Raw genomic sequence first — 23,340 nt, forward strand, 5'->3', positions numbered from 1 at the left:
TAAAATGGAATGTGTAGCAGATTCCATTCCATCTGATCCTTGCTGAGCGCTAATTGCTCATCAAGGGGCAGGTGTGATGTTGCTAGGTAGGATAAAGGCGAGGCCTCGTGGGTTGTTGTCATTTCAGCGCTGCATTCACTCTGGGTGAAACTTCTGAGGAGTGCAAGTTGCTTCTTATTCTCCGCCCCGCCCCCCGGCCTTCTTCTTAGCTGGCAGCCATGACTCTTGGAGTTCTTTTATGGTATGTTTTATTCATGCGCTACCTTTCCATATTGTTATGAGACAATTTTAAGGCCACTTTTAAATCTAATTCAAGATCACGGAACACAGACTCATTCGGAATAATTTAATATTGGACCTAATATTCACCTATAAACTTGAATTTAGACAACTGCGTGCATGTGTATTGCTTAACCATTGAACTGCACATAAGTGTTATTTTTGAGAATGGTTACTTTTTTTTTTAAAGGTCACTTTCAGCAAATTTTAAGATGTCAATTGCTGAACATTACCACTTAGAGACTAGAGGGTGGGCAATAGGTCCAATCTTATCACAATATCAAATGTTTAATGCCTGAAAGTATGAAACCTTTCTACAGTGATTACAGTCTATGAATTGTGTCAAATTCTTGAGTTTTCCAACTACAGTAGTGCTGTATGTTGTACTTGGGGTGCATGTGTTTATGACTTAAAGAATTGTAGATTTAAAGATCTCTTTTAGGGCTGATTAAGGCCTTACTTTTGGAGAATGATCATTTTGATCAATTTTATTTTGTGATTATGTGATTTTTTTTATTTTTCTGCTATGAGAACCTCTGCTGTGATTTGGCACATTAATTTAAATTTCATTTGTCAATCTTTCCAAACATGGCAGGTTTAAGATCATGTGACTTACAGGGGATGTCGAGTCAAGTTTGTTCTATGCTGCCCACCTAGTCTAAACTCTGTATTCTGATTTAATATTGCATCTGTGGAATATGAAGTGGCAGGCAAAGTTGACCCGTTTTTATCCAGATGGTGACAATTTTGCCACGTGCTGTCGACTGAAAGTATCACATGACCAAACGCAGAGAACAGGTGAGCTGTGATTGGCTGTTACATGAGCCCACTGTCATTTTCAGTCGAAAGCAAGTGGCATGAAAACTAAATTTGGCTACATAGTTTGTATTCCACAAATGCAATATAAAATCAGAACACAGCATTTACACTAGTGGGGCTGCGCTGAATGTCTTGCTGCAAATTTGACTTGATGTCCCCTTTTCTTATCTGTTTTGGAAAATCACATTGTATCACAACCTTTTTTTTTCCCCCCAAACCTGTTTTGTAGTGGCTCTCTGGTGTGTTTTTTCCTCTTAAATGGAAGTACTGGGTTGCCTGTTAAACAAGGTAAGGCCACAGTCCAAATCATCCCTTTTCACTGAAGCGACCTGTGATTTACTCAAACTACTCATGTTGTAGGTCATAGAAATGGACAAACCGCTGACGCACATAATCCAGTGATTGATGAAGACCTCTACTGGGACCCTACTAAAGTCTGGCAACATGTGCCACACAGCCTTGGCACTCCTGAAGCTCATGGGCCCAACATTTGGGGATACTCTGGACTGGTGGGACCTCGTAGCATTAAAAATGCTGCTCACAATGTCGATCAACAGAGTAGTTCTGATGTAGCACTGTCTGGTTCTGGTAATCAAGACCAGAATGGAGGCCAGAACCCCCTTGTCTTTGAGAGAGTCTTTCAATTCCACCCGGAGGTGTCTGCTGTCTTAAATTACATGCCATTCAGTGGTGCCCAGACTGAATACCTATCTGACACTTGGTGGCACAACTTTTTAAGAGATGATGACTAGCGTCCCTGACTGGTTTCCACAAGCTGGAGGGGACCCAGAGGAAGAGGAAAAACAGGCTGAACTAGAAGAGGAACCAGAGGAGCCACCAACCTTCATCACCCGCTCCAGAAATGGCCACGAGCGAGGCAGCTCTCTATTCACCAAAGCCAGCTACACTCCCCGAGTTATGCACCCACTGGTTGGATATCACTACTACGCCCAAAACCGCTTTGGAGTGAAGCACTGAGGAATTGATCTTGAGTTGTAAACGTGTCTTGTGTGAATTAAAACGTGCAATTTTCACATAGCTTCATCTTTGCAATCAAAATCGGCTGCACACTGAAGCCCCATTTGTAAGCGAGCAACAAGTTTACGCTGCGTTGTCAATGAGCCACAAGTGCATTTTGCCAGTTACGTGTAATGCCTGCAACATAAATTACATTTGGGAAATTTACCTTGGCATTGGAACCCTTGTTTGCCGAATCCCCTGCAACGTAAACAAACAGTCAGCGCTGCGAACAAAAGTTCAGTTTCAAGTTGAAGCGCAACTCGAAACTCACCATATGAAGTCCGTACAGTGGCTGCAGAAGGTCGGCTGCTTGAAAAACCTAGCGGTGAATTTGTGGTTTTTGATTTCGTGCACGTTTTTCTGCCTCAAAGCACCTTTGCGGGCGAATCTGTTGCCAACACCAGCGGAGTCGTTATAATGTAAATGGTGATCAGCCATTATGGAGGAAAGGGGATGGGGCGATAAAACTACACGGCGCCAACTTGTGTGAAGTTATTGCCTCTTCACCGCTATTGTCAAGTGATGCAGTTGCTGCTGGAGCCCTCTTGACAGCTCGCACGCCTCCTCTCTGTCTGAGCCACAGGCAAAGCGCTTCTTTTTCATTCAGTCTGACGTTAGCGGCGAGGCGTTTCATGACAATGGGATTTTATAACATCCATAGTTCAATCTATTTCAAACACCAGAGACCCCGTCGATTAACCACGGAAATTATAAAAAGTGTCATGTGCGTCTCTAAATTTAGCAAATTTCAAATTAACTCAAACGACTGCTTTTAGGAAATACGAAGCGTATATGAACGCAGCATAAACCACCGCCTCCTTGTAGAGTGCCTCGCAAACTGCAGATGTTTGGCGTCGCCGTGTGGACGTAGTTGGTACTGTATCTTTTTTCAGTCAAACAAAAATACAAAGTATAAACTTTAGCGGTACCAATCTACAAAACTATTACAATTTGACCAAAGGGCGGCACAGTAAAATGGGCATCTATAAACTGAACTGTAAAAGTCACTAAATTAGCGTTCGACTCTCATCGTGCCATAACTGCTTGTCTTTTACGCCATCGGTGACCAAAATATATGAAAAAACAAATACGTTCCATGAAAATAGTTCCAGGTGTTTGTATATTCATTCAAATTTGGAATTATGTGGACCTCGTGTCAAAGTATAACCAGGGAATGTTTCCATAACAACGGTCGTGGAAACCGGAAGTGGCGTAAATCGGAGACGCTGAGATTTTGAATCAAACCAAGCGCTGCAGCGCTTCTCAAGGTACCTGAAGAAAAAACTTAAGTGTAAATGTTCCGTCCTCGTCGCGTTTATGCACATACGGTACTGACGTGTTGTTGTATTATAAGGAACAAAAATATCTGGAGAACTTTGCACCGACTTCCTTTCAGTGTTTCTTGTTAGCTTGCATCCGCTGCAGTGATTTTGTTGGATGTCGATTGACTGCAAGCTCCAAGAACGTCAAAATAACATCCTGTTAACTTATGGGGATGTCATTTAATGTTCCATTAGTACCCGACAACTCTGATTAATAGTCAATCAAATTTTTGTTCGACTAATCAGGACATCATGAACAAAAATGAGGTATCGTTGGAAAAGCTGAACTCTGAATTGAACCATTTTGTTCTGGAGATGAAACCATATGTCCTCAAACACCCCAACAATACTGGTAAGAACTTTTCGTCATTGTGTTTTAATGTAACGCATTTCCTTTATCTAAACAGAATATAATTCATGCGTTGTCTAAAAGGCAGAATACCTGCTTTTGTGTTGGAAAACAGTTGTGTACAAGCAATTAAAAGTCACTTTCCAATATGTCCCCTGTAACTGTTTTACAAATTCATCCTGTCTTCATTGACAACAGAGCGCCAGCACTGTGCCTTGTGGATAAAGAAGCTGTGCGATCCAGCAACATGCGGCTCAAGTCTCGCGGGTCACAAGAACCGCAATCTGCATGCCCGTTTGCTTCTTCACATGCTCAAAAGAGGCGTCCTAGAAGGGCCGTTTGCCAGCAAACCACAACATGGGAGCCTCAAGAACCTTCCTACTTACATGGTAATCATTGCAGTTTCATCTAATTGTTCAGAATGTTGGAAACAAAACGCAGATCTCAAGTTTACAGCATTGAAAAATGGTGTCTGACTGTTTTAGTCCATTTACTTTGATGAGCCACTGATTGGTGGGTCAGAGGACCACAGCAAAGTGACTCTGCCCGACTGGGTGATGGGAGAGCTGGATGACGAGGACAGTTTGGCTGCCGCCTTGCTTAAAGATGGAACCACTTCCACCCCAAACACTGCTTTTACCAGGTACTGTTTTGCTGTATAATATCCATATTTAACTCATTCACTGCTGTGGGTGTTTATATTCATGAACTGCAATTAAACTCTTTACCGCCATTGACATGCAGTATATATTCGTCCAGTACAGGGGTGTCCATTACGTCGATCGTGATCGACCAGTAGATCAGGGACTGGTCCCAAATTGATCCGAGGGGTGTAAAGGAAAAAAAAATGGTGTCTCTGTGCATGTTAGTAATATATATTTTTTGTTAATGCACACTGCACCCTAATCATTCTATCAGTCTCACGTTCACAAAAAGTATTTAAAAAAGAAACTAAAATAAAGCGGGTCATCTTTAACCTACGGCGGCGTGTGACTGCGTCACCGGAAGTTGTTAGCGCTCAGCAGTCTGCAGTTGCAGCTTGTAATCAGAGCTGTTGCGCAATATCTTTTATCGTTATCATTATTCTCATTCAGAGTTTGTTTCGTGTACAATTCACCGAGGGCACGTGCAAAGAATAGTAATCTGGAGGGCCGAGGGAAGCACTTTAAAACGGTACGCGTGAGTTACGATCGTTAACAGGCTGCAAAAGTGCGTCGCATGCCTCAGCGTCAGGCTATTGCTCATCATGGCATGAGCGTGTACGTGCGTGCGTATGCGTGCGTATGCGTAACGGGTCGATCGCGGGAGGTTGGTTGATCGAAAAGTAGATCTTCGGTCAAAAAAGTTTGGGCACCCCTGGTCCAGTAGATATGAAGTACGTTTTTCAACTGCAATCCACGGAAGAGGGTCTTATTGGTCTCAATTGTTGAATCTTTTTAGAATGGCCCTGCCATGAAATTACACCTTTGCTCAAAGAGATGTTAAGTTGCGTAAATAAACACACCCACGCCTCTCTAGGAGCATCTCAATCTCCCGCCCGTGGCTCATTCAATATTTACTCAAGCATTTGGTTGTCATGCTCCTTTATCGGCGTGAAAACATTGAACTTGGCAGCCAAGCTAGACACACATGGCTTATGTCGAGGTAGCCTTTGTGCAGTATTTGCTCAGTGGCGCCGTATCTGAAGAGCGAGCAGAAGGCATTGCCTGCTCCTTGCGTCAGTCTGCAGGAGCTGTCCATTTGGACTTTTCAAAGAGGCAGCGCTCCAAAACAGCAGGAGAACACCAGGAGCCGCTCATCTCTTTCGTCTTTTTTTTTTTTTCCCTGCGCTTTTGCACTTGTGAAGAGAAGGCTGAACAGCTCATTTCCTCACTCTCTCGTGTGAGCTTTTTTATTTCCATTAGATTTTTTTAGTCCTCATTTAAAGTCCCGGGTGAGGTGGAGCGTAACCCAGATGATTTTTCACCTGCAGTGTTCAGCCAATGTCAAGGGCCCTACGATAAAGAGACAAACCACTATTCACAAGCACATTCACACCTATGGACAATTTCGACTCTAAAATGAAGCTAACTTGAAGCTAATGTTTTTGGAATGAAGCTAACCTGAAGCTAATGTTTTTGGAATGTCAGAAGCAATGAACTCAATCGGACTCATTTCACACCAAGCAGCAGTTCGGCAGATCGTGAATAATTGTTGAGAAAAAGAAAATGATTCCTGCCAAACTGAACTTAAAATAGGGAAGTCAAAGTCCACTAAATTCATGCGAACACATCATGCAAAATGCCGCAGGCCGTCTCACAAATAGCATGTGGTGTTCGAACCCTTTAAGAAACTATCCATCCATCCGTTATCCGAGCCGCTTATCCTCACGCTACCTTGCTCTTGTGTTTTAAGTGTTTTGTAAATAAAGTTGAGTTGAGTAAACACAACAGTCTAACAATACTGACGGGCATATCTTCTTTATTCTCTGTGAAATATCACTAATATGACTGCAGTTTACCTAATTCTTATTTTCCTCTTGTGTGTGTGTGTGTGCGTGTGTGTGTGTGTATTTTATTGCACTCTGGTTGCCAAGGCCTACGTGACCTACGAGCTGCAATGAATTTATTAGTTTTTCGTATTTTGCTAGCGTCCGGTCAAAACCACCTATGTCCAAATTTGGTCAATTTATTTTATTTTTTTCATGAGTAGGTACTATTGATTATTCCCTGCCTAGGGATTTTTACAAATTATTGAGTGTTGTAAAATGTTGAAAATGGCTCGCTCTGTTTGACAAGATACCATTCAGGGCTCAACAAACATGTGAAAAACCAGGTAAATATTTTGTTGTCTCTTTCCAAAAGTTCAGAATTTCCTCTCCCCTGTGATGTTACACTGGGCCTGATTTCCATTCTTAATATTCCCACTCGGGCGGCAAGGTGGTCCAGTGGTTAGCACGTCCACCTCACAGTGCAGAGGTGGTTCAATGCCAGCTGCGGCCTCTCTGTGTGGAGTTTGCATGTTCTCCCCGGGCCTGCGTGGGTTTTCTCCGGCCGGGTACTCCGGTTTCCTCCCACATTCCAAAAACACGCATGGCAGGCTGATTGAACACTCTAAATTCTCCCTTGGTGTGAGTGCAGATGGTTGTTTGTCTCTGTGTGCCCTGCAATTAGCTGGCAACCGGTTCAGGGTGTCCCCCGCCTACTGCCCGAAGACCGCTGGGATAGTCTCCAGCACCCCCCGTGACCCTTGTGAGGATAAGCGGATCAGAAAATGGATGGATGGCTGGATATCCCCACTCTGGGCTTCTCCACCTGTGACCGGCGCAAAGAGCTGCTGCGTCCCACACAAAGTGACAAGTTGGCGGCTTCATGATGAAGTGTTCCTCTCTGACTTTTTACATCTTGTTCACGTTGGGATCATTTGAGCCATTATTTGATTCAGTGAATTCCAGGCCACAAAATCAGTAACTACACAGAAGCCTCATGACAACTGTTGTGCAGTCCTAAAGGACACCACAAGATGGAGTCACGAACTAATACGTCGTCTTGGTCCAGGTGCAAGAATGTGGCAGAAACAATTGAATCATGCCAAGTAGCTTTGGGCATTAGTGTGCAGTGATGTCACATAGTGTTAAAAAAAAAAAAAAAGGGGGAGGTGATGTTGAAACGAGAGAAAACGTGCAGTGTCCGAGCTCATTTTGGCCGGCTTGCTTCTCGTGTCAAGTTCAGTGCTGAAGTTGAGTTGATAGCTCCTCTCTTGGGCCTCCCTTTTATGTCCTTGTTTTTCCTCCCCTGTGCGTCTGTCTGACTCCTGTCTCCCATTTGTGTGCTTTTCATCCACATGTGAGAACTTTTAACCCTTTGCCCCCTTTCCTCCCCCTCCTCCGTCTGTTTTTCAGCGACAGATCGTCCTCGCGGTGGCACAAGTCGCCAGCGATGTCCTTAGAAAAACGCTTTAGCCTTTCGTTCGCTCACTTAGGTTGCCCTCAAGGGGGGCGGGGGGGGGGGGGGCGGGTTTGGGGGGGGTTTTGCGCCCCAAGGTCAGACTGATTTCCTGGTCCGCCCCGAGGCTGGCTGTGCACCTGGAGGTCAGGCTGGTGTTCTGATGTCAGGCTGCTTTAATCAGGCGAGCTGCAGCTTCTGAGGCTCTTCATGGTGTTCTCATTTTCTTCCCTACGCATGTGTGTGTGCGTGCGTGTGTGTAACTCTGGCCTGACTTGCCACAGCTTTGATCTCCGAGCCTCAGACTCCAGACACATCTGATTCAATTATCCTCATCCACCTGTTGACTTAGAGGCCTGAGATTGCGAAGCTCGACACCCACCCGCATGCCCCGCTCCCCTTCCCCATCCCCCCCGCCTCCCTCTTTCCAAGTTTCATGGATGTATGCGCTTCAGCGCAACTCATGCTGCAGCTCACACATAGCTGGATGCGAGCCAACACACAGTGAGACATTTGAATGCGTTTCATCATGAAAACGAATCAAGTAATTTGAAGTCATTTACAACTTTCTTTGCCTCTCGGGTAGGGCGGAGGCAAAGAATTCTTATTTAAGACCTTGTAATAAAATGACAGAATTGAAAGATTCTGAAGCGGCCCAGTGGTCCAGTAGTAGGCACGTTGACCTCACAGTGCAGAGTTACCAATTCCAGCTCTGGCCTCCCTGTGTGGAGTTTGCATGTTCTCCCCGGGCCTGCGTGGGTTTTCTCCGGGTATTCCGGTTTCCTCCCACATTCCAAAACATGCATGGCAGGCTGATTGAACACTCCAAATTGTCCTTAGGTGTGAATGTGAGCGCGGATGGTTGTTCATCTCTGTGTGCCCTGCGATTGGCTGGCAACCGGTTCAGGGTGTCCCGCACCTACTGCCCGAAGACGGCTGGGATAGGCTCCAGCACCCCCCGCCACCCTTGCGAGGTGCCAAAAATCGGAAATTGAATGAATGAATGAAAGAAAGATTCTGCAACGTGAAGTTTTCTCAGTGCATGACACGTTTGAAGATAATTGCTGAAAACATTAAAACTCAAAAAACGACGTGGTCCTCAATTCAGTTGTGTTTCGAAGCATAACGCAGCATTCAACTTTTTTTTTTTTTTTTTTTTTTGCCAAAACGTGTCCCAATGACCCGACTCTGGCATAAGTGATTGAAATGAAGAGCCACTGACTGAGGTGTGTGATAGACAAAATGTTGAAATGTATAGGACGAGGCTGACGTAAAGCGGCCGTGTTTGTCCAAAAGAGATGAGATGCAAACCACAAAGTATGCAACCGGTGCCAGCGACATGTTGATGTGTATACAAAGCCAGGCAGGCTGACAACTACACTGAAGCTTTGTCTTTTGCCTTCCACCCCCCACCACCCTCTCCCCTCTTTGTCCCACGAACCGCCTCGATTGCAGAGCCCGCCATCTGAATAAGGAGAAGACCCCACGAGGAGCGAGAGCCTCCAGCTCACTCAAGCCTTCACCCACACATGAAGCCAGAGCGGTGAGTTCACCCAGCCGCTGGCATCCTGTTTTTATTTTCATATTTTTGCGTGTGTGCGTTGCAGATTTATTTGTCCCTGCGAGAGATTTATGATGACGCGTTGAATTATTTGCAGCAAACTTGCTGGTGCCAACACAAATTGTCACCACAATAATTGGCTTTCTTCTTTAATGTTGGCTGAGGACACATTTTGGAAAGCCCAGAAGTCTGTTTCCCACCCAGCTCAAGGAAATTCCCCCAATGTATTCTTTGCAGACAAGAGGAAATACACATTTCTGACCTGAAAACCTTCTAACATAGCCGTCATGAAGTCGGAGGGAAACGTTACGGCTCACAGGCCGGCGTCCGAATGCACTTCAAAATAGGGATGGGCGTACCTCGTATTCGTCGATTAATTCATTGAAAAAAAAATTGCCAGTGTAGTTGTCTGACTTAAGTGTAAGTAGTGGGGCTTCAGTAGGACTAATTGTCTGTCTCGATAAGTGCGCTGTGACAGACTGGCACACTGTTGAGTGGAGTCAACCGCAAAATGGATCAAGCAGTTTTGAGTGCACTGCTTGATGGCGACCAGTGGAGGTGCTCTTGATTGCCTTTTTTTTTAAGACTGATTGTTTTGTTTTTCGTGTGTGTGTGTGTGTGTGTGTGTGTGTGTGTGTGTGTGTGCGCGCGCGCGCTTATGACATGACAAGGCATTGGCAATGCAAAATATCTGCTGATCCGATCTGCCAATCAGATCCGTGTGAAGTCTAGCAAAGAAACATATTGACAAAGCGGCATTAACAGCAAATCAAAATAGAAACACAATTTATCACTGCACTGTTTGTAGTCTATGCTGAGTTGGTTAACTGATTAGTTGGCCTATCGGTTAGTATACAAGCAATTAAAAAGTACACGTTTCGATAATGTGCCCCCTTTACTGTAAATGTTTTCACGAATCAATCCCCACCCCCACATGAAACATTTTTGCTTGGCTTCTGATTTCTGCCCTCCTTCACATTACTTCTTCTCTGTTGGAGGTATATCTTATCAGTGAATTCTGGCGACATACAACCTTAGTTCGGCATTCCAAGACACGGGATGAGACATTTGTGTTATTCATGAGCAGCTCAGGCTTTTAATACCATTTTAATCAGAAGGGTAATTTAATCTTTGGGTATTCCAGTCACTGATTCCTCGGCTACACCCAGCCAATCCACCTCTCTTCAATCTCAGTGTTATTAGATATTTCCTCCTTCTTAATACTCGCCGCTCGAGTAAACTCTGCTTGTATCAACACACACTCCCCCAGAAGTAGCAATCCTACAACATATTGAAAAAAAAATGTAACGAAAGACCGCGGCAAAGTGGGAGGGGAGGGAATCCTTTGCCATTTTAGCGGCATTATTCCCCTTCTACGGAATTCCCGGCGTGACAGAAATTTTGTGGAACCAGCAAACATCTGGAGCTCCAAATGTGGGAGGGAGGAGCGTGACGGCACACAGGGTGGCGAGATGGGAGATAACGGCGGGGGGGGGGGGGGGGGGGGGGGGGAAAAAAAAAAGTACAACGGTCTTACTATTGGAGGGGAGCACCTGTGCATGTAAGCTTTTAAAGAGGCCGATACCCTCGGATAGAATTCTCTTAATTGTGCAGATTTGATTGCTTAATAATGTCTTGCAGTCATTGAAGCAAAATGTAAACCACTTGTTACAAGTACTACAAGTGCTATTCCGGTAAGTACGGCTTTATTTCAGTACACTGTTGCTTCGTACCCCCGAGAAAACCCCTCCAAGCCTGGGAAAACATTTAGACCCCAAACTTAAGAACAGTGTCTTCGGGCGGTAGGCGAGGGACACCCTGAACCGGTTGCCAGCCAATCGCAGGGCACACAGAGACGAATAACCATCCGTGCTCACACTCACATCTAGGGACAATTTTGAAGTGTTCAATCGGCCTGCCATGCATGTTTTTAGAATGCGGGAGGATACCGGAGTACCCGGAGAAAACCCACGCAGGCACGGGGACAGCATGCAAACTCCACACAGGGAGGCCAGAGCTGGAATTGAACCCGGTACCTCTGCACTGTGAAGTCAACATGCTAACCACTCGACCGCTAATCACTTCCTTGTGCTGCCAAATTTTTTAACGAACAATATCAACAAACATCAATCCTTTTTTCAACAGTCTAATTTCGTTGTCATGTACTAATAGATGCCATTAGTCTGTCTTCACATCATCTGTTATTTTTACACATTGTTCCAGCAAACTCTGAAGAGGAATTATTCACAAAAAAAAAAAAAATGGAGATGTTCCCATCAAATAAAGGTGTTCGTCAGTCACGTTTGTCAAGACAAGATTAGACGGTCAATTCTGCTGCAGTCCCATTTGGAAAATGAAAATACAATAAGAACGCATTACTTGAAACTACTTTTTATAGTCCATGAATGGATGTAGTTGTTTGTCAACTAAAGGGGAGGCATCAATTGCCTGCATTTTTTTCTGTTTTTATTTTTCTTTTTTTTGCCAGAAGCGTGTCTATGCTGTCACGATAATCAACTGTTCCTCAGGCCAAACTGCCAGTCAAAGTGCTGTCAGGGAATTGTCTCAATTCCCTTGTTTTATTTCATCATCGGCATTGAATTCCCAGTTTGTACCCACTTGTTTTTAACCTTCCGCTTATCAGGTGGATGCGGGGCAGATGTCTCCCGATGACAGTGACCTGGAGGCTCGGCTCAACAGCTGGAACCTGGGGGTGAGTCCAGAGGCGTGCCGATGGCGAACCTGGAACTGTCAGCGAGTGTGTGCCTTATGTACAGTCAGGGCAACGTCTCAAGTTAACAATCATACTAAATACCTCGCCGGGGTGGTTGTATTTTATTGTTAGATCTAAATACATTTTCAGATTGATGACAAACTTATTCCCGTGAAATCTGCGCCTATTTAGCTGAACACTGACGGGCCGCTAATCACGTTCTTGTGCTGCAAATTTTTTTAATGAACAATATCAACAATTATCAATCCTTTTTTCAACAGTCTAATTTCGTTGTCATGTACTAATAGATACCATTAGTCTATCTTCACATCATCTGTTATTTTTACACATTGTTCCAGCAAAATCTGAAGAGGAATTATTCACACCAAAAAAAATGGAGATGTTCCCATCAAATAAAGGTGTTCGTCAGTCACGTTTGTCAAGACAAGATTAGACGGTCAATTCTGCTGCAGTCCCATTTGGAAAATGATAATACAATAAGAACGCATTACTTGACACTACTTTTTATAGTCCTTGAATGGATGTAGTTGTTTGTCAACTGAAGGGGAGGCATCAATTGCTTGCATTTTTTTCTGTTTTTCTTTTTTTTTTTTTTTTTGCCAGAAGCGTGATTAAACATTGCCATAGCGATCGGAGTGTTGCGGCCAGATTAGACGCTCCTTGTGTTGATTATTATATTTCGAAAACACCACAGTTTTCATGCAGCTCATACCATATTATTTTGTTGTATTATTTCCACCACACCTTAAATGCCGGTCCTTGAAAATATTGTCTGACATAAACCGGTCCGTGGGGCAAAAAAGGTTGGGGGCCCCTGTTGTAAATAACAATTTTAGAGGCAGTTAACGCTTTCTCTGCCAGTCATTTTCAAAAAAGAGAACGTCTTGGCTGGCAGACAATTTAGAGCAAGGGTTCCCAACCGCTGGACCGTGGACCGGTACCGGTCCGTGGGTCATTTGGAGCCGGGCCGCACAGAAAGAAGAAATAACTTACATTCCTTGCATTTTATTGATTTTGGAATCTGAAAAATGTTTTATTTTGAAAAATGACCGGATTCTCTGTTATATCAGTCTACAGTATGTCACTCTTGACGCAGGTGAATGCGCACTTCTCGGTCACGCGATAGATTACTGCATAAAAAAAAAAAAAAAACGTCTTTGAAAAGTTTTTTTTGGGAAGGGGAAAAGGCCCAGCCAGGAGAAAGAAGAGGAGCCTATGACTTTCAAAAAAGAGAAGGCTACATTTAATAGACAGGATCAGGAGTCCTTTTTCAAATACGGCTTTATCTCAACGGGAGATTCACACGCACCAAGCCTACACTGCATAATAAGCGGCGATGGTGAGTCGTATTTTTCATGTACTTTTTATTTGCGGCGTATCTTATTTTGAAGGCACGTTTAAACGTTACCATAGCGACCAGAGAATGTGTTGCGGCCAGATAGGACGTTCCTCGTCTCATGATTTGTGTTTATTATAATGTTTTGAAAATACCACACTTTTCATGCAGGTCATATCATATTATATTGTTGTATCTATCCGGCCTTAAAGGCCTGTCCCTGAAAATATTGTCTGACATGAAACCGGTCCATGGAGCAAAAAATGTTTGGGACCTCTGATTTAGAGGGTTCGACTTGATCTTTCAAGGGCTCAGAGAATATTGTTTTGTGGCTACGTGAAAACCAAGACGTTTCGCCGCCCATTCCCATAAAAAGAACGTATTGAGGGCAATTGACGTTGAGGAAATTTCACTTCAATAGCTCTTCAGGATTCAAGAGTAATTGGTAGAGTAATTTCCTGCAGCACATTGATCGGTTTTGAATCACTCGTAATGACAACAGTCAAAATTGATAATAGTTTGAAAAAAAGTGGAAGAAATATACCATGCCCACTGAAGTTCTCAAAAACCTGACATCCCTCCAAAATTAATTTTTAAAAATGGAAACCTTAAGCGAGGGCTGTGCTCAAGAGATGCCCTTGCAAATCTGACAGATTTAGAGCACCTCTGGCGTTTTAAGGGTGCGCGCTCCCCCCACCCCCCTCCTCAATTTTTTTGTGCAGGTATTAAATGTGGAAAAGGTTCTGCAATTATTTATTGCCGTCTCATTCATTTAACATCGTACCGGCGTGTGTCGAAGACCACCTTCCCGCTGTTCTGGGTGGTAAAGGGGAAACTGGCGGTGTAAACTAAACATCTGAGGCATATTTACTTCTCTTATCCACTCAGTCTGGAGTGCATAAGGCCAGAGCTCAATAAACACTCTTCTGATTGCCCCCTTACTCTCTCTTTCTGCACCTGTAGGAACCATGTTCACCATACAAACTTACTTTTTTTTTTTGCAGGTCCCTCCAACCTGTATTTCTCTCTGTTGTAGCATCCCTATACCTGATCTGTCCTTCAGTGCGGCGCTAATCTCGGTTATCCATCAGCAGACATAAAGCCGTGCGCACACTCCAGCTCCTCTTCTCCTCATGTGTTGCGATGCTGATAACGGTTATTGCTTGGCTATGCTTCCCCCACCCCCACCCCCTCGACAGCCTCTTTCAAATCAACAGATGTGTCTCGGCACATAAACACATGCAAGCGAAGCCCTTCAAGTTTATAGAAGTTTTTGTAGTCGCTCTCCTTCAAAGCGGCCTCTTCGTGTGAAATTGTAGCAGAGACGAGCCTGCACATGCTCTGGGGCGGATTCAGCTTTTGCTTCAGATGTTTTGAAGCTGCTCAAATTGGTTTCTTTATTTTACCTGAGCTGCAACGGATTGGCTTGGTGGACATACTGGACACTTAAAGATTGGCCAAGATGTTTTTTTGGTTTGTTTTTGTTGTTCTTTCAAAGATGCAAACTTTCAGGCAGCTTGTCCGCCATCTGTTTTAAATGCCGTTTGGGTCTGTGTTGGAAAAAAAAAGAAACTGAGAAACTAAAATCCAACAGTGGTAGAAAGTTGGGGTTGCACCGATTAGTTAACTCAGCTAAGAAGTAAGGGTCACGATGTGATGCGGCTATCACAAGAAAATGACAACTCACACCCACACATTAAATAATTTGATCCACAGATGCCCTTCGATGTAAAACGGCGAGCCTGTATTGACTTTTGAGGCTGCGCATACACTCTATTGTACTTCATCACGTTTAGTCAACCATAAAAAGAGAGAGTAACAGTCAAAGCGGTGCTACAAAGAGGATGTGGACAGGAATAAAAGAAAAAACATTTTGAGAGGCTCAGTATACTTTATACACTGACTTTGTATGGCTATTTTAAAACCCAGAATCGTATTTTTAGCTTGTGAAAGCTTATGTGCATTTTGATTGGTTGTTACCTGTGTTCAATATTAGAGAACCGTATTTTCTGCACTATAAGGTGCATCTAAAAGCATTCAATGTCTCAAAGCCTGACAGTGCACCTTATAATCCGATGCACTTTATACAGTATATGGATGAATAATCTGATTTCTTGGACGTAGTATTTTAAATGTTCTGTCAAGTGCTTTGTTAGAGCTGCAGCGGTTTCGACAGATGTACAAAAAGCTATTGCATTTCCTTCAGTGTAGCGCCATCTAGTGGATGCATAGCACATCTACAGACACTATTGTAGCTTTTACTTTATGCGGATTATAATGCTGTGCACCCGATATATCAAAACAGTTTTAAAATAGGCCATTCTTTGACGGTGCGCCTTATACTCCGAAGCGCTTGATAGCAGGGGTCCACAACCCGCCGGGCCGCGGACCGGTACCGGACCGTGGGTCATTTGGTACCAGGCTGCACAGAAAAGAAGAAATAACTTACTTAACTTCCGTTTTATACATTTTGGAATCTGAAAGATTTTTTATTTTGAAAAATTACCAGATTGTCTGTTACTTCTGTCTTCAGGGTGTCACTCTTGAAGCAGGTCAAGCCGCGCTTCTCGGTCACGTGATAGGTTACCGCTAAATTGAAATCCAGGAGCTAGCAAAATGAGTAAAAAACAAACGTCTTTGGAAAGGTTCTTTGGGAAATGGAAAAGGCCCAGCCAGGAAATGGGAGAGGAGCCTACGACTTTAAAGACAAAGAAGGCCACGTTTTATAGGCAGTATCAGGAGTCCTACTGAAAATACGGATTTATCTCAACAGGAGATTCCCACGCACCAAGCCCACGCTAAATATGTGGCGATGGTGAGTCGTATTCTTCATGCACTTTGTATTTGCGGCGTATCTTATTTTGAAGGCATGTTTAAATGTTACCATAGCGACCAGAGCGTGTTGCGGTCAGATAGGACGTTCCTTGTGTCGTGTTTATTATTATGTTTCGAAAATACCACAATTTTCATGCAGGTCATATCATATTATTTTGTTGCATTTATCCGTCACACCTTAAAGGCCGCGCCCTGAAAATATTGTCTGACATTAAACCGGTCCGTGGGGCAAAAAAGCTTGGGGACCTCTGATTTCGAGGGTTCGACTTGATCTTTAAAGGGCTCAGAGAATATACGGTAAATACAGTATCATGTATGTGGTGGCTCAAGTTGTTAGAACATGTGGGGGAGGGGGGGCTATGCAGTTTGGGGGTAGTCTATGACTGTAATTTGTTCGCCATTAATTAATCGCAATTTAGGGCATGCGGGAGGAAGCCGTAGTACCCAGTGATTCAACCAACCACAATCATTTCCGTTGTTTTGTTTTTTGGGGGCTATTGCGTGAGGTGCAACGTCCATTGACCCTGCAGTTGAAAAAACAAAAAAAAAAACAAAAACATAATGCTGACTGAGGAGGAATGCAATGTATTCAGCGGTAGTCCCTGCCACTTGGCCCTCCATTGTCAGCGGTCACTCGGGAGTACTGAAAGGTTATTCTGTGCTAAACTAGGAAGCCATCAATCACGCCGTGTTTGTTTGGCCGGCAAGCCAGGCCTTGTGATGTGGAGCCTTGTCCCTTTTTTTTTTTCCCTGTGTTTGCGGCAGAGCCGTCCATCCGTATCAGACTTCAGTGATGCCCTGCCAACTGGAAGGCTAGACTTTGTGCGTGTGCACTGTAATGTGTGTGGGCACACGGGAAGGTGTGCCCGCACAGCACATGGGCGCACGGGATAGCGTAATGCTTTGGCGGTAGTGCACCGCAGCATTTCGCCGACATGTCTATCTTGGGCCGTGCTTGATTTCAGGGCTGCTATTAAAGGAGGTTGATTGATCCATCGGTTTGAGGATCCAAATTAGAGCGCGGCTGATTCCTCGCTTTTGGGTATATGCCGTATTGGCCCGAATATAAGACGGCCCTGATTATAAGACGACCCCCTCTTTTTCAAGACTCAAGTTTGAAAAAAGACTTTTTGAACACCAAATTAATTTTTACACAGAAAATAATTACAGTACATCTGAAACAAATGATAATGACAATATATTTCAGAAAAAAGCATGTTATTTTGCCTCATTCAAATCTTAATATCTGAACATTTAAATATGTAAACTAAAGTGTAAATTACATCAGAACTTCTCCTCAGCTGCCAGTTAACCTGGCCGATCTTCGACCCACTTTTCTCCAGATTGTCACTACTTTTCTCCATTTTCTGTTATCTCTTCTATTATTTTTTTCTCTTTTCTTTCTTAGCGCTATTTTTTATTTTTCTTCTTCGTGCTACCGCTATTTTTATTTTTGATTCTTCGTGACAGGGGTTCACTTTGGACTGGGGAGTCAAGTTCAGCATTCGCTTCAATGATATCTGGGCCATCTAGCGTCGTGAATGGTTATAATGTCTAGACCCCGAATATAAGACGACGCCCACTTTTTCAGTCTTATTTCAATGCAAAAAACACTGTCTTATATTCGGACCAATACGGTGTATCTGCTTTCTTAGGACTTGATTAAAGTCATGCTAGGCGTCATACAGTACGCCAATAAAAAAACCAAAAAACCCCAATAATAATATTATTATTTGAAATCAGCGGATTCTACGTTCCTCCATTTCATTACGTCATCCCTCTATCGACGACAGAAAAAATTTTCCATTGCGGCATACAGTACGCCATAAAAACAAAAACAAAACAAGAATAATAAAATAAAAATCTGGTTTAACCGGTTATTAGAATTCTGCGGATGGTATGTTCCTCCATTTCATGACGTCATCCCACTATTGACGACAGAACAATTTTTCCATCACCAATCCGTCTATTCCCGTCCTCCAATCTTGCATCCCGTTGTGGATTATCTCAGCGTGGCGTCAGATGTTGTTTTAGTTGCACGCTTTCTTCCCTTCTGTTTGTTCTCCCGCTTCATCCTCGCGTCAAGGAGATAAGCAAGGCAACTGTTTATTTGGCGCCACCGCTGTCAGTCATCTCCAAAGCCCGTTTTGAAAGCGAAAGGCCGTGATCTCGCCGCTCGTTGGCAAGGCCCCCAAAGACACAGAAAAAGGCTTTATTGTCAGAGTTCACAGGGATGTAAGTGGGTCATAAACAAATATCAAATAGCGACACAGTGTTCTTTCCCTTCTCCGAGTCGACCGCAGTGATTTAATGCCGTCGAATCACTTCGACTGTGACCTTTATTCGCTCTCATGTGGGTTTAGTGGTTTGCTTTTGCTGTTTCTTTGAGCTTGGTGCTCGAATCAAAGAACGTCAGTTATTGGCAAGGACGTCTACACATTAGCGTCCATCCGCAAGTAAACAGACCGGAGATGGCTTACGGCTTAGCGGTCCGGGCGTGTTGACAAAAGGCACGTCGAGAGCGGAAATACACAATGCCTGTTTTTCTAAACAGACAAGAGTTGATGGAAGAGATTCCCCCCTCCCGACAAGGCTTTGATGTGTCTCCCGCATTGTTTATGGCAGAGTGATAGAGGTATGTCGGTTCGACTTAGCAGTGAGGGTTTGTCTGAAGAGGAAGGTGACAACGAGGGCTAACGGTATTCTGTTTTGTTTTTTATTTTATTTTTTTTAAATTTGTTTCAGATTGAGAAGCCGGGGTACTTGCGAAGAAAGACCTTGTCTCCGGTAAATTGTCCCATATGACCTACCGTACTGTTTGTGTTTCCTCAATCCTTGTAATTCAATATGACATTTTTCTTACTGTAGATTTTCAAGTCCGGCCTTGTTAGGAGTCACACCTTGCCTGATGACGTGGACCTGCAGCTGCAGAGCAAGGAGGTATGCACCATAAAGTCCAAAATATTACAAAGGTTGGATTTTCAGCAAAACATGGTTTTTCGATGAAAAGGTGTGAACTTTGGGGATCCATATGGCAATGAGTGCTTCATATGGAGACTTTTTTTTGTCACATTTTGGCATTGTGGCAAAATTGAAGGATTTCTGATCTTCGTTTCAGATATTCAGATTGGATCGTATAGCTTGCACTTTTATCCGCGACTGTTAGAATCATCTTCAGATTGTCCTTGTTAGAAAAGAAACAAACTGTGATTCGAAAAACAAACGCGTAGCGCAATAGTGATCTAAATCCATCAATGTTTCATGAAAGATAATACTGCGAATGCAGATGCACCCATGCTCCAGTAGTGTGCGTGCTTTCGAAGTCATCCATCAATCTCTGAACATCAGTTTCTGGGCTGCTTTGTGGGATTGAAGATCAGCCTGGTTCCTTGGCTGCGACCATCTTGGAAATGCCACTTAGCACATCCAAATACATACAAAACAGTGATACCTCTACATCTTGAAATTTCTTGCGTAACAAGAGGCAATATCTTCCTGTTGAGACCTTTCATAACTTAAACATTTCGTATGACGAGACGTTCGTAAGTAGTGGTACCACTTTATACCAAAATACATCTAAAATGAACTCCAAAACCTCAGGTTTGATCCTAATTGACCAAAATGAAAAACGCTCCAATTGTGTTAGTTTTAACATAATGTGTAGTTTTAGTTGTTCTTTTTTAATTTTGGGAACGATAAAGTTTTTTTGAATTTTAGTTTGAGGGTTTTTTTTATTTTATGTTATTTTTTTCATTAACTAGTACTCACTGGCTAAAACGCAATGTGGTACTTGGTTGCAACCAGCAGAGGTGCTGTTTATTCATTATCAGACCTTTTTTTGGGGGGGTGGGAGGCAAAAGGAGCCGAGCTATAGAATGTCGAGTGTAGGGCAAATCACAGTGACATCGCTCCCCCCTTAATCCTCCAGGCTTAGCTGGAAATTTTCTCAAGTGTTAAACGTATATGCCGTATGCCATTAAGCTCACGGCGGCTTAATGAACATCAGCTTTTTCACTAAACTGGTCCTCATCCATCCGACTGTGTCGCCAGCTGCACCGACAAGAATGCTGACTGCTCTTTTCCTTTGGAACAATGAGTGACGGCTCAGAAATCTTCCAGTAAAGCCGCTTTTGCTTTGACTCGCCTAGTATGTCACAACCGTTGGAGTTGTGGAAAATGTCTTGCAAAAGTCCTGCTCTGCCTTCAAGTGCTCAGTTCTGGATATTCCAATCACATTTTTTCTTTGGGCACCCGAGTCCCAGTCCGAGTCTTTGTTTTTAAGTATCTGCCAATGCCGAAGCCTGATCGGCAATGATTGGAAAGATTCAAGGAAAAAAAGCAGTTCCCAGCCCAGCTTCTTGATGGTCTGCACCGTTTGGGCTGCTGCCGTGTGAGGCCTTGCCTTATCATGATGCAAGATGACTCCTTCTGACTGATGACCCCTGCTTTTGTTCTTGATGTCTTTCTTGACCTGCCTCAGCAGTTCACCGTAGTTGGACCCAAGTTTGAAAGTGACGATGAAGTCAAAAGTGTTCTAGTGACTGGCTGAGACATTTTTACGCTGGGGGAATATGGAAGCTTGTGCACAGATGGGAAAGGTGTATGACAGTGCTGGGACATTGGGGAAAAAAAAAAGGATTAGAAGTACTTTTCCCAAAAAAATTCACCTTATTTATTGAATGACCCCTGCGCATACAGCAATATGCATGTTGGGGAAAAAAAAGGATTAGAAGTACTTATCCCAAAAAATTCACCTTATTTATTGAATGACCCCTGCGCATACAGCAATATGCATGTATTTTATGTTGTTGTGTATATTTATATTATATGGACCATTGCAGAAAATTAGAGCCAATTGCTATTTGCAAAACTCTTTAAAAAAAACAAAACCCTAAAGCTCTATATTTTTCCCCCCATTTTTTAAGCACTACATTTGATGATACGCATATTGAACATTTCAGTGTGTGTTGTTTTATCATGTCAGTTTTAGTACTGAAACTCTTGGTGGGGTTTTCAGATAAAATTAGCAAATACAGGCACTGTAGCTGTCATGGTAGATTTTTGTAAAGCACAATATTGTACAAGCACTATTTTTTTTTTTGGGTCACTCAAGGAATTCAACTCTTATCTAATGGCAGCACTGTTCTCATGGGCGAGAATGAATAGCCCCTGACCACACTGGCTTCTTCACAGCGTTTTACCTGCTTGGTCTCCTGTTTGTAGTGTTAGACGTTTCATTCATTTCACAAGTAGAACAGTTTATTCTATAATGCATAAAAAAAAAAAAAAAGAACATTGCATGCATGATTGAACGTCCGCCCGCTTCTATCCTGCCATGTATAATGCTTGACAGCATTTGTGGCACATGGAAGCCTGAAAGTGGCCCTGGATCTTCACACACCCTTTGATGATCATGTAATGAGCCGGGAAATTCAGTGTGGGGATGTTGATTCTGTTTTAAGTCCATTTTCCATAACATGTCCCATTTTAATATTGCATTTACCATCCTTGTTTTTGCTGTACAATTGGACAGCTTTCAAAAAAAAAAAAAAAGTTAAATTGAAACAAGTGCTGTCCAAACTAATTAGATCAGATTATTTAATTGCCTAATTGCCCGTTGTGAGTGTGTTGTCTCAGTCAGGAAAACAATTACTGTATTTTCCACACCTAAAGGCCTTCCATTTTCTTAAAACATCACAGCGCGCCTTAAAATCCGATGCAGCTTGTGTATGGTCGTTACGGTAATATTTCGACTCCAAAATGGCTCCTCGCTCGAGACATGCTGACAACGCAGAGTTCAAACTTAAGGCGATTGGTTACGCAGTTGAACACGGAAATAGAGCAGCGGCAAGAGAGTTGAACTGTGTCGCTGCTTTATTAAATAAGTTTTACTGACATCTGAGCGTTCTGTTGGCATTTCCTTGAGCGTAGCTCCATCTAGTGGAAGCATTGTAGATTGCGTCTCATAACGTGGTGCGCCCAATGTATGAAAAAAATTACAAAATAGGCCATTTTTGAAGGTGCGCCTCATAATCCAGTGCGCCTTTTAGTTTGTAAAATACGGTACAAGGTGTAAATGCAAGAAAACATCTTTTTACCGATCATGATAACACAAAACTAAAAATGACCAAAGATTGAACAAAAGTGTCGCTTTGTTCTCAGCGTTTGGACAAACACCAACAAATGTAAATTGTTGTCAGACAGTGGAAAAGACAGCGGGATGGCGCATCCCGACTATCCTTGAGCATCTGTGTTTGCAAAGGATGCAAGTCACACGGCAGAACATTGTACGTCTCCGACGAGACGAAAGACGAACGCACAAAAGCAACCTTGCTTTTGAGGCCTGAACACTTTGCAGACATTTTGCGAGCGCATCCCCGCCCCCACCCTCTCCCCCTCCCCCGAGGGGAAAAAAAGGCCTTGACCCCGCGCCGGTTTCGAGGGCAACCGTTTGCGTCTTTGCCTCAGATTGCCTCCCCCGTACACACGCTTTCTTTCACACACCCCCTCCGCACTCCCATCCGCTCATCCTTTCAAGAGGGAGGTGTCAAAAAAGATGGCATCTTACATCTTGCCAGCTATGACTCTGAAGAAGAGAGGCGGGAAAAAAGCAGCACCACCCAGACGGCCCGATTGAAGGCGTCTCTGAAGCCTTAGGTGTACCACGTTCTTCCTCCTCCCTCCTTCACTGACGCCTTTTATAAACAAGTTTTTAACGCCTCTGATCTAGTTTGACAAACTTTCTCAAAAGAGCATTTGAATAAAGGCTGAGAAAGTGACACCTCCACATGTGCCTTTTTTTCTTCTTCTTCTTCGCGCATCCCATCCATTTTTTTCTGTGCCTGCAGAATCGGCTCTGCGTTTACTCTCCTGCTTTTCAATCATCTCGCTCCCCCCTCCCTCCCTCTCGCACTTGCCTGTCCTTTACGTTTTCCGTTGACGCGCTGACAACTCTCTTGTTGTCCTTTCACTTGCACCAACAAATCTTGATGGATCAACAACAACAAAAAGAAGAAGGCAGATGACTATATCGAACATCCTCAAGGGTAGACTTTTCAGAATGAATTCTAGTCTAAGTGCGTGATGAATCAGTGCAGCTCACACCTTTTATTTTTATACTCTTACTCGGTTGATAGTTTATCATGCCCTGAGAGGAAATTAC

General features: G+C 43.5%; 2 protein-coding genes across 6 annotated transcripts in view; one reads left to right on the plus strand and one right to left on the minus strand.

Annotated features, from left to right (window-relative positions):
* The window catches only part of prkcab (protein kinase C, alpha, b), an 80,908-nt gene extending 78,084 nt beyond the window's left edge, over positions 1–2,824 (minus strand). The window contains exons 1-2 of the mRNA XM_019868890.1: positions 2,390–2,824; positions 2,285–2,316 (exon numbers count right to left, since the gene is read on the minus strand). Coding sequence (XP_019724449.1) covers positions 2,285–2,316; positions 2,390–2,556 — 199 coding nt within the window. The 5' untranslated portion in view covers positions 2,557–2,824. The remainder of the gene's footprint in view (positions 1–2,284; positions 2,317–2,389) is intronic.
* Positions 2,825–3,319: 495 nt separating this feature from the next.
* cep112 (centrosomal protein 112) overlaps positions 3,320–23,340 on the plus strand; it is a 144,344-nt gene continuing 124,323 nt past the window's right edge. For 4 of the 5 annotated variants that reach the window (XM_019868666.1, XM_019868691.1, XM_019868682.1 and 1 more), the window contains exons 1-7: positions 3,321–3,792; positions 3,988–4,178; positions 4,275–4,432; positions 9,168–9,255; positions 11,918–11,986; positions 18,924–18,965; positions 19,047–19,118. In XM_019868666.1, coding sequence (XP_019724225.1) covers positions 3,693–3,792; positions 3,988–4,178; positions 4,275–4,432; positions 9,168–9,255; positions 11,918–11,986; positions 18,924–18,965; positions 19,047–19,118 — 720 coding nt within the window. In that variant the 5' untranslated portion in view covers positions 3,321–3,692. Of the gene's footprint in view, positions 3,793–3,987; positions 4,179–4,274; positions 4,433–9,167; positions 9,256–11,917; positions 11,987–18,923; positions 18,966–19,046; positions 19,119–23,340 lie in introns of all 5 variants that reach the window. The other variant, XM_019868675.1, reaches the window with a different exon arrangement.

This window comes from Hippocampus comes, unplaced genomic scaffold, assembly GCF_001891065.2.
Source record: "Hippocampus comes isolate QL1 unplaced genomic scaffold, H_comes_QL1_v1.1 scaffold98, whole genome shotgun sequence".
NCBI classification, from domain to species: Eukaryota; Metazoa; Chordata; class Actinopteri; order Syngnathiformes; family Syngnathidae; genus Hippocampus; species Hippocampus comes.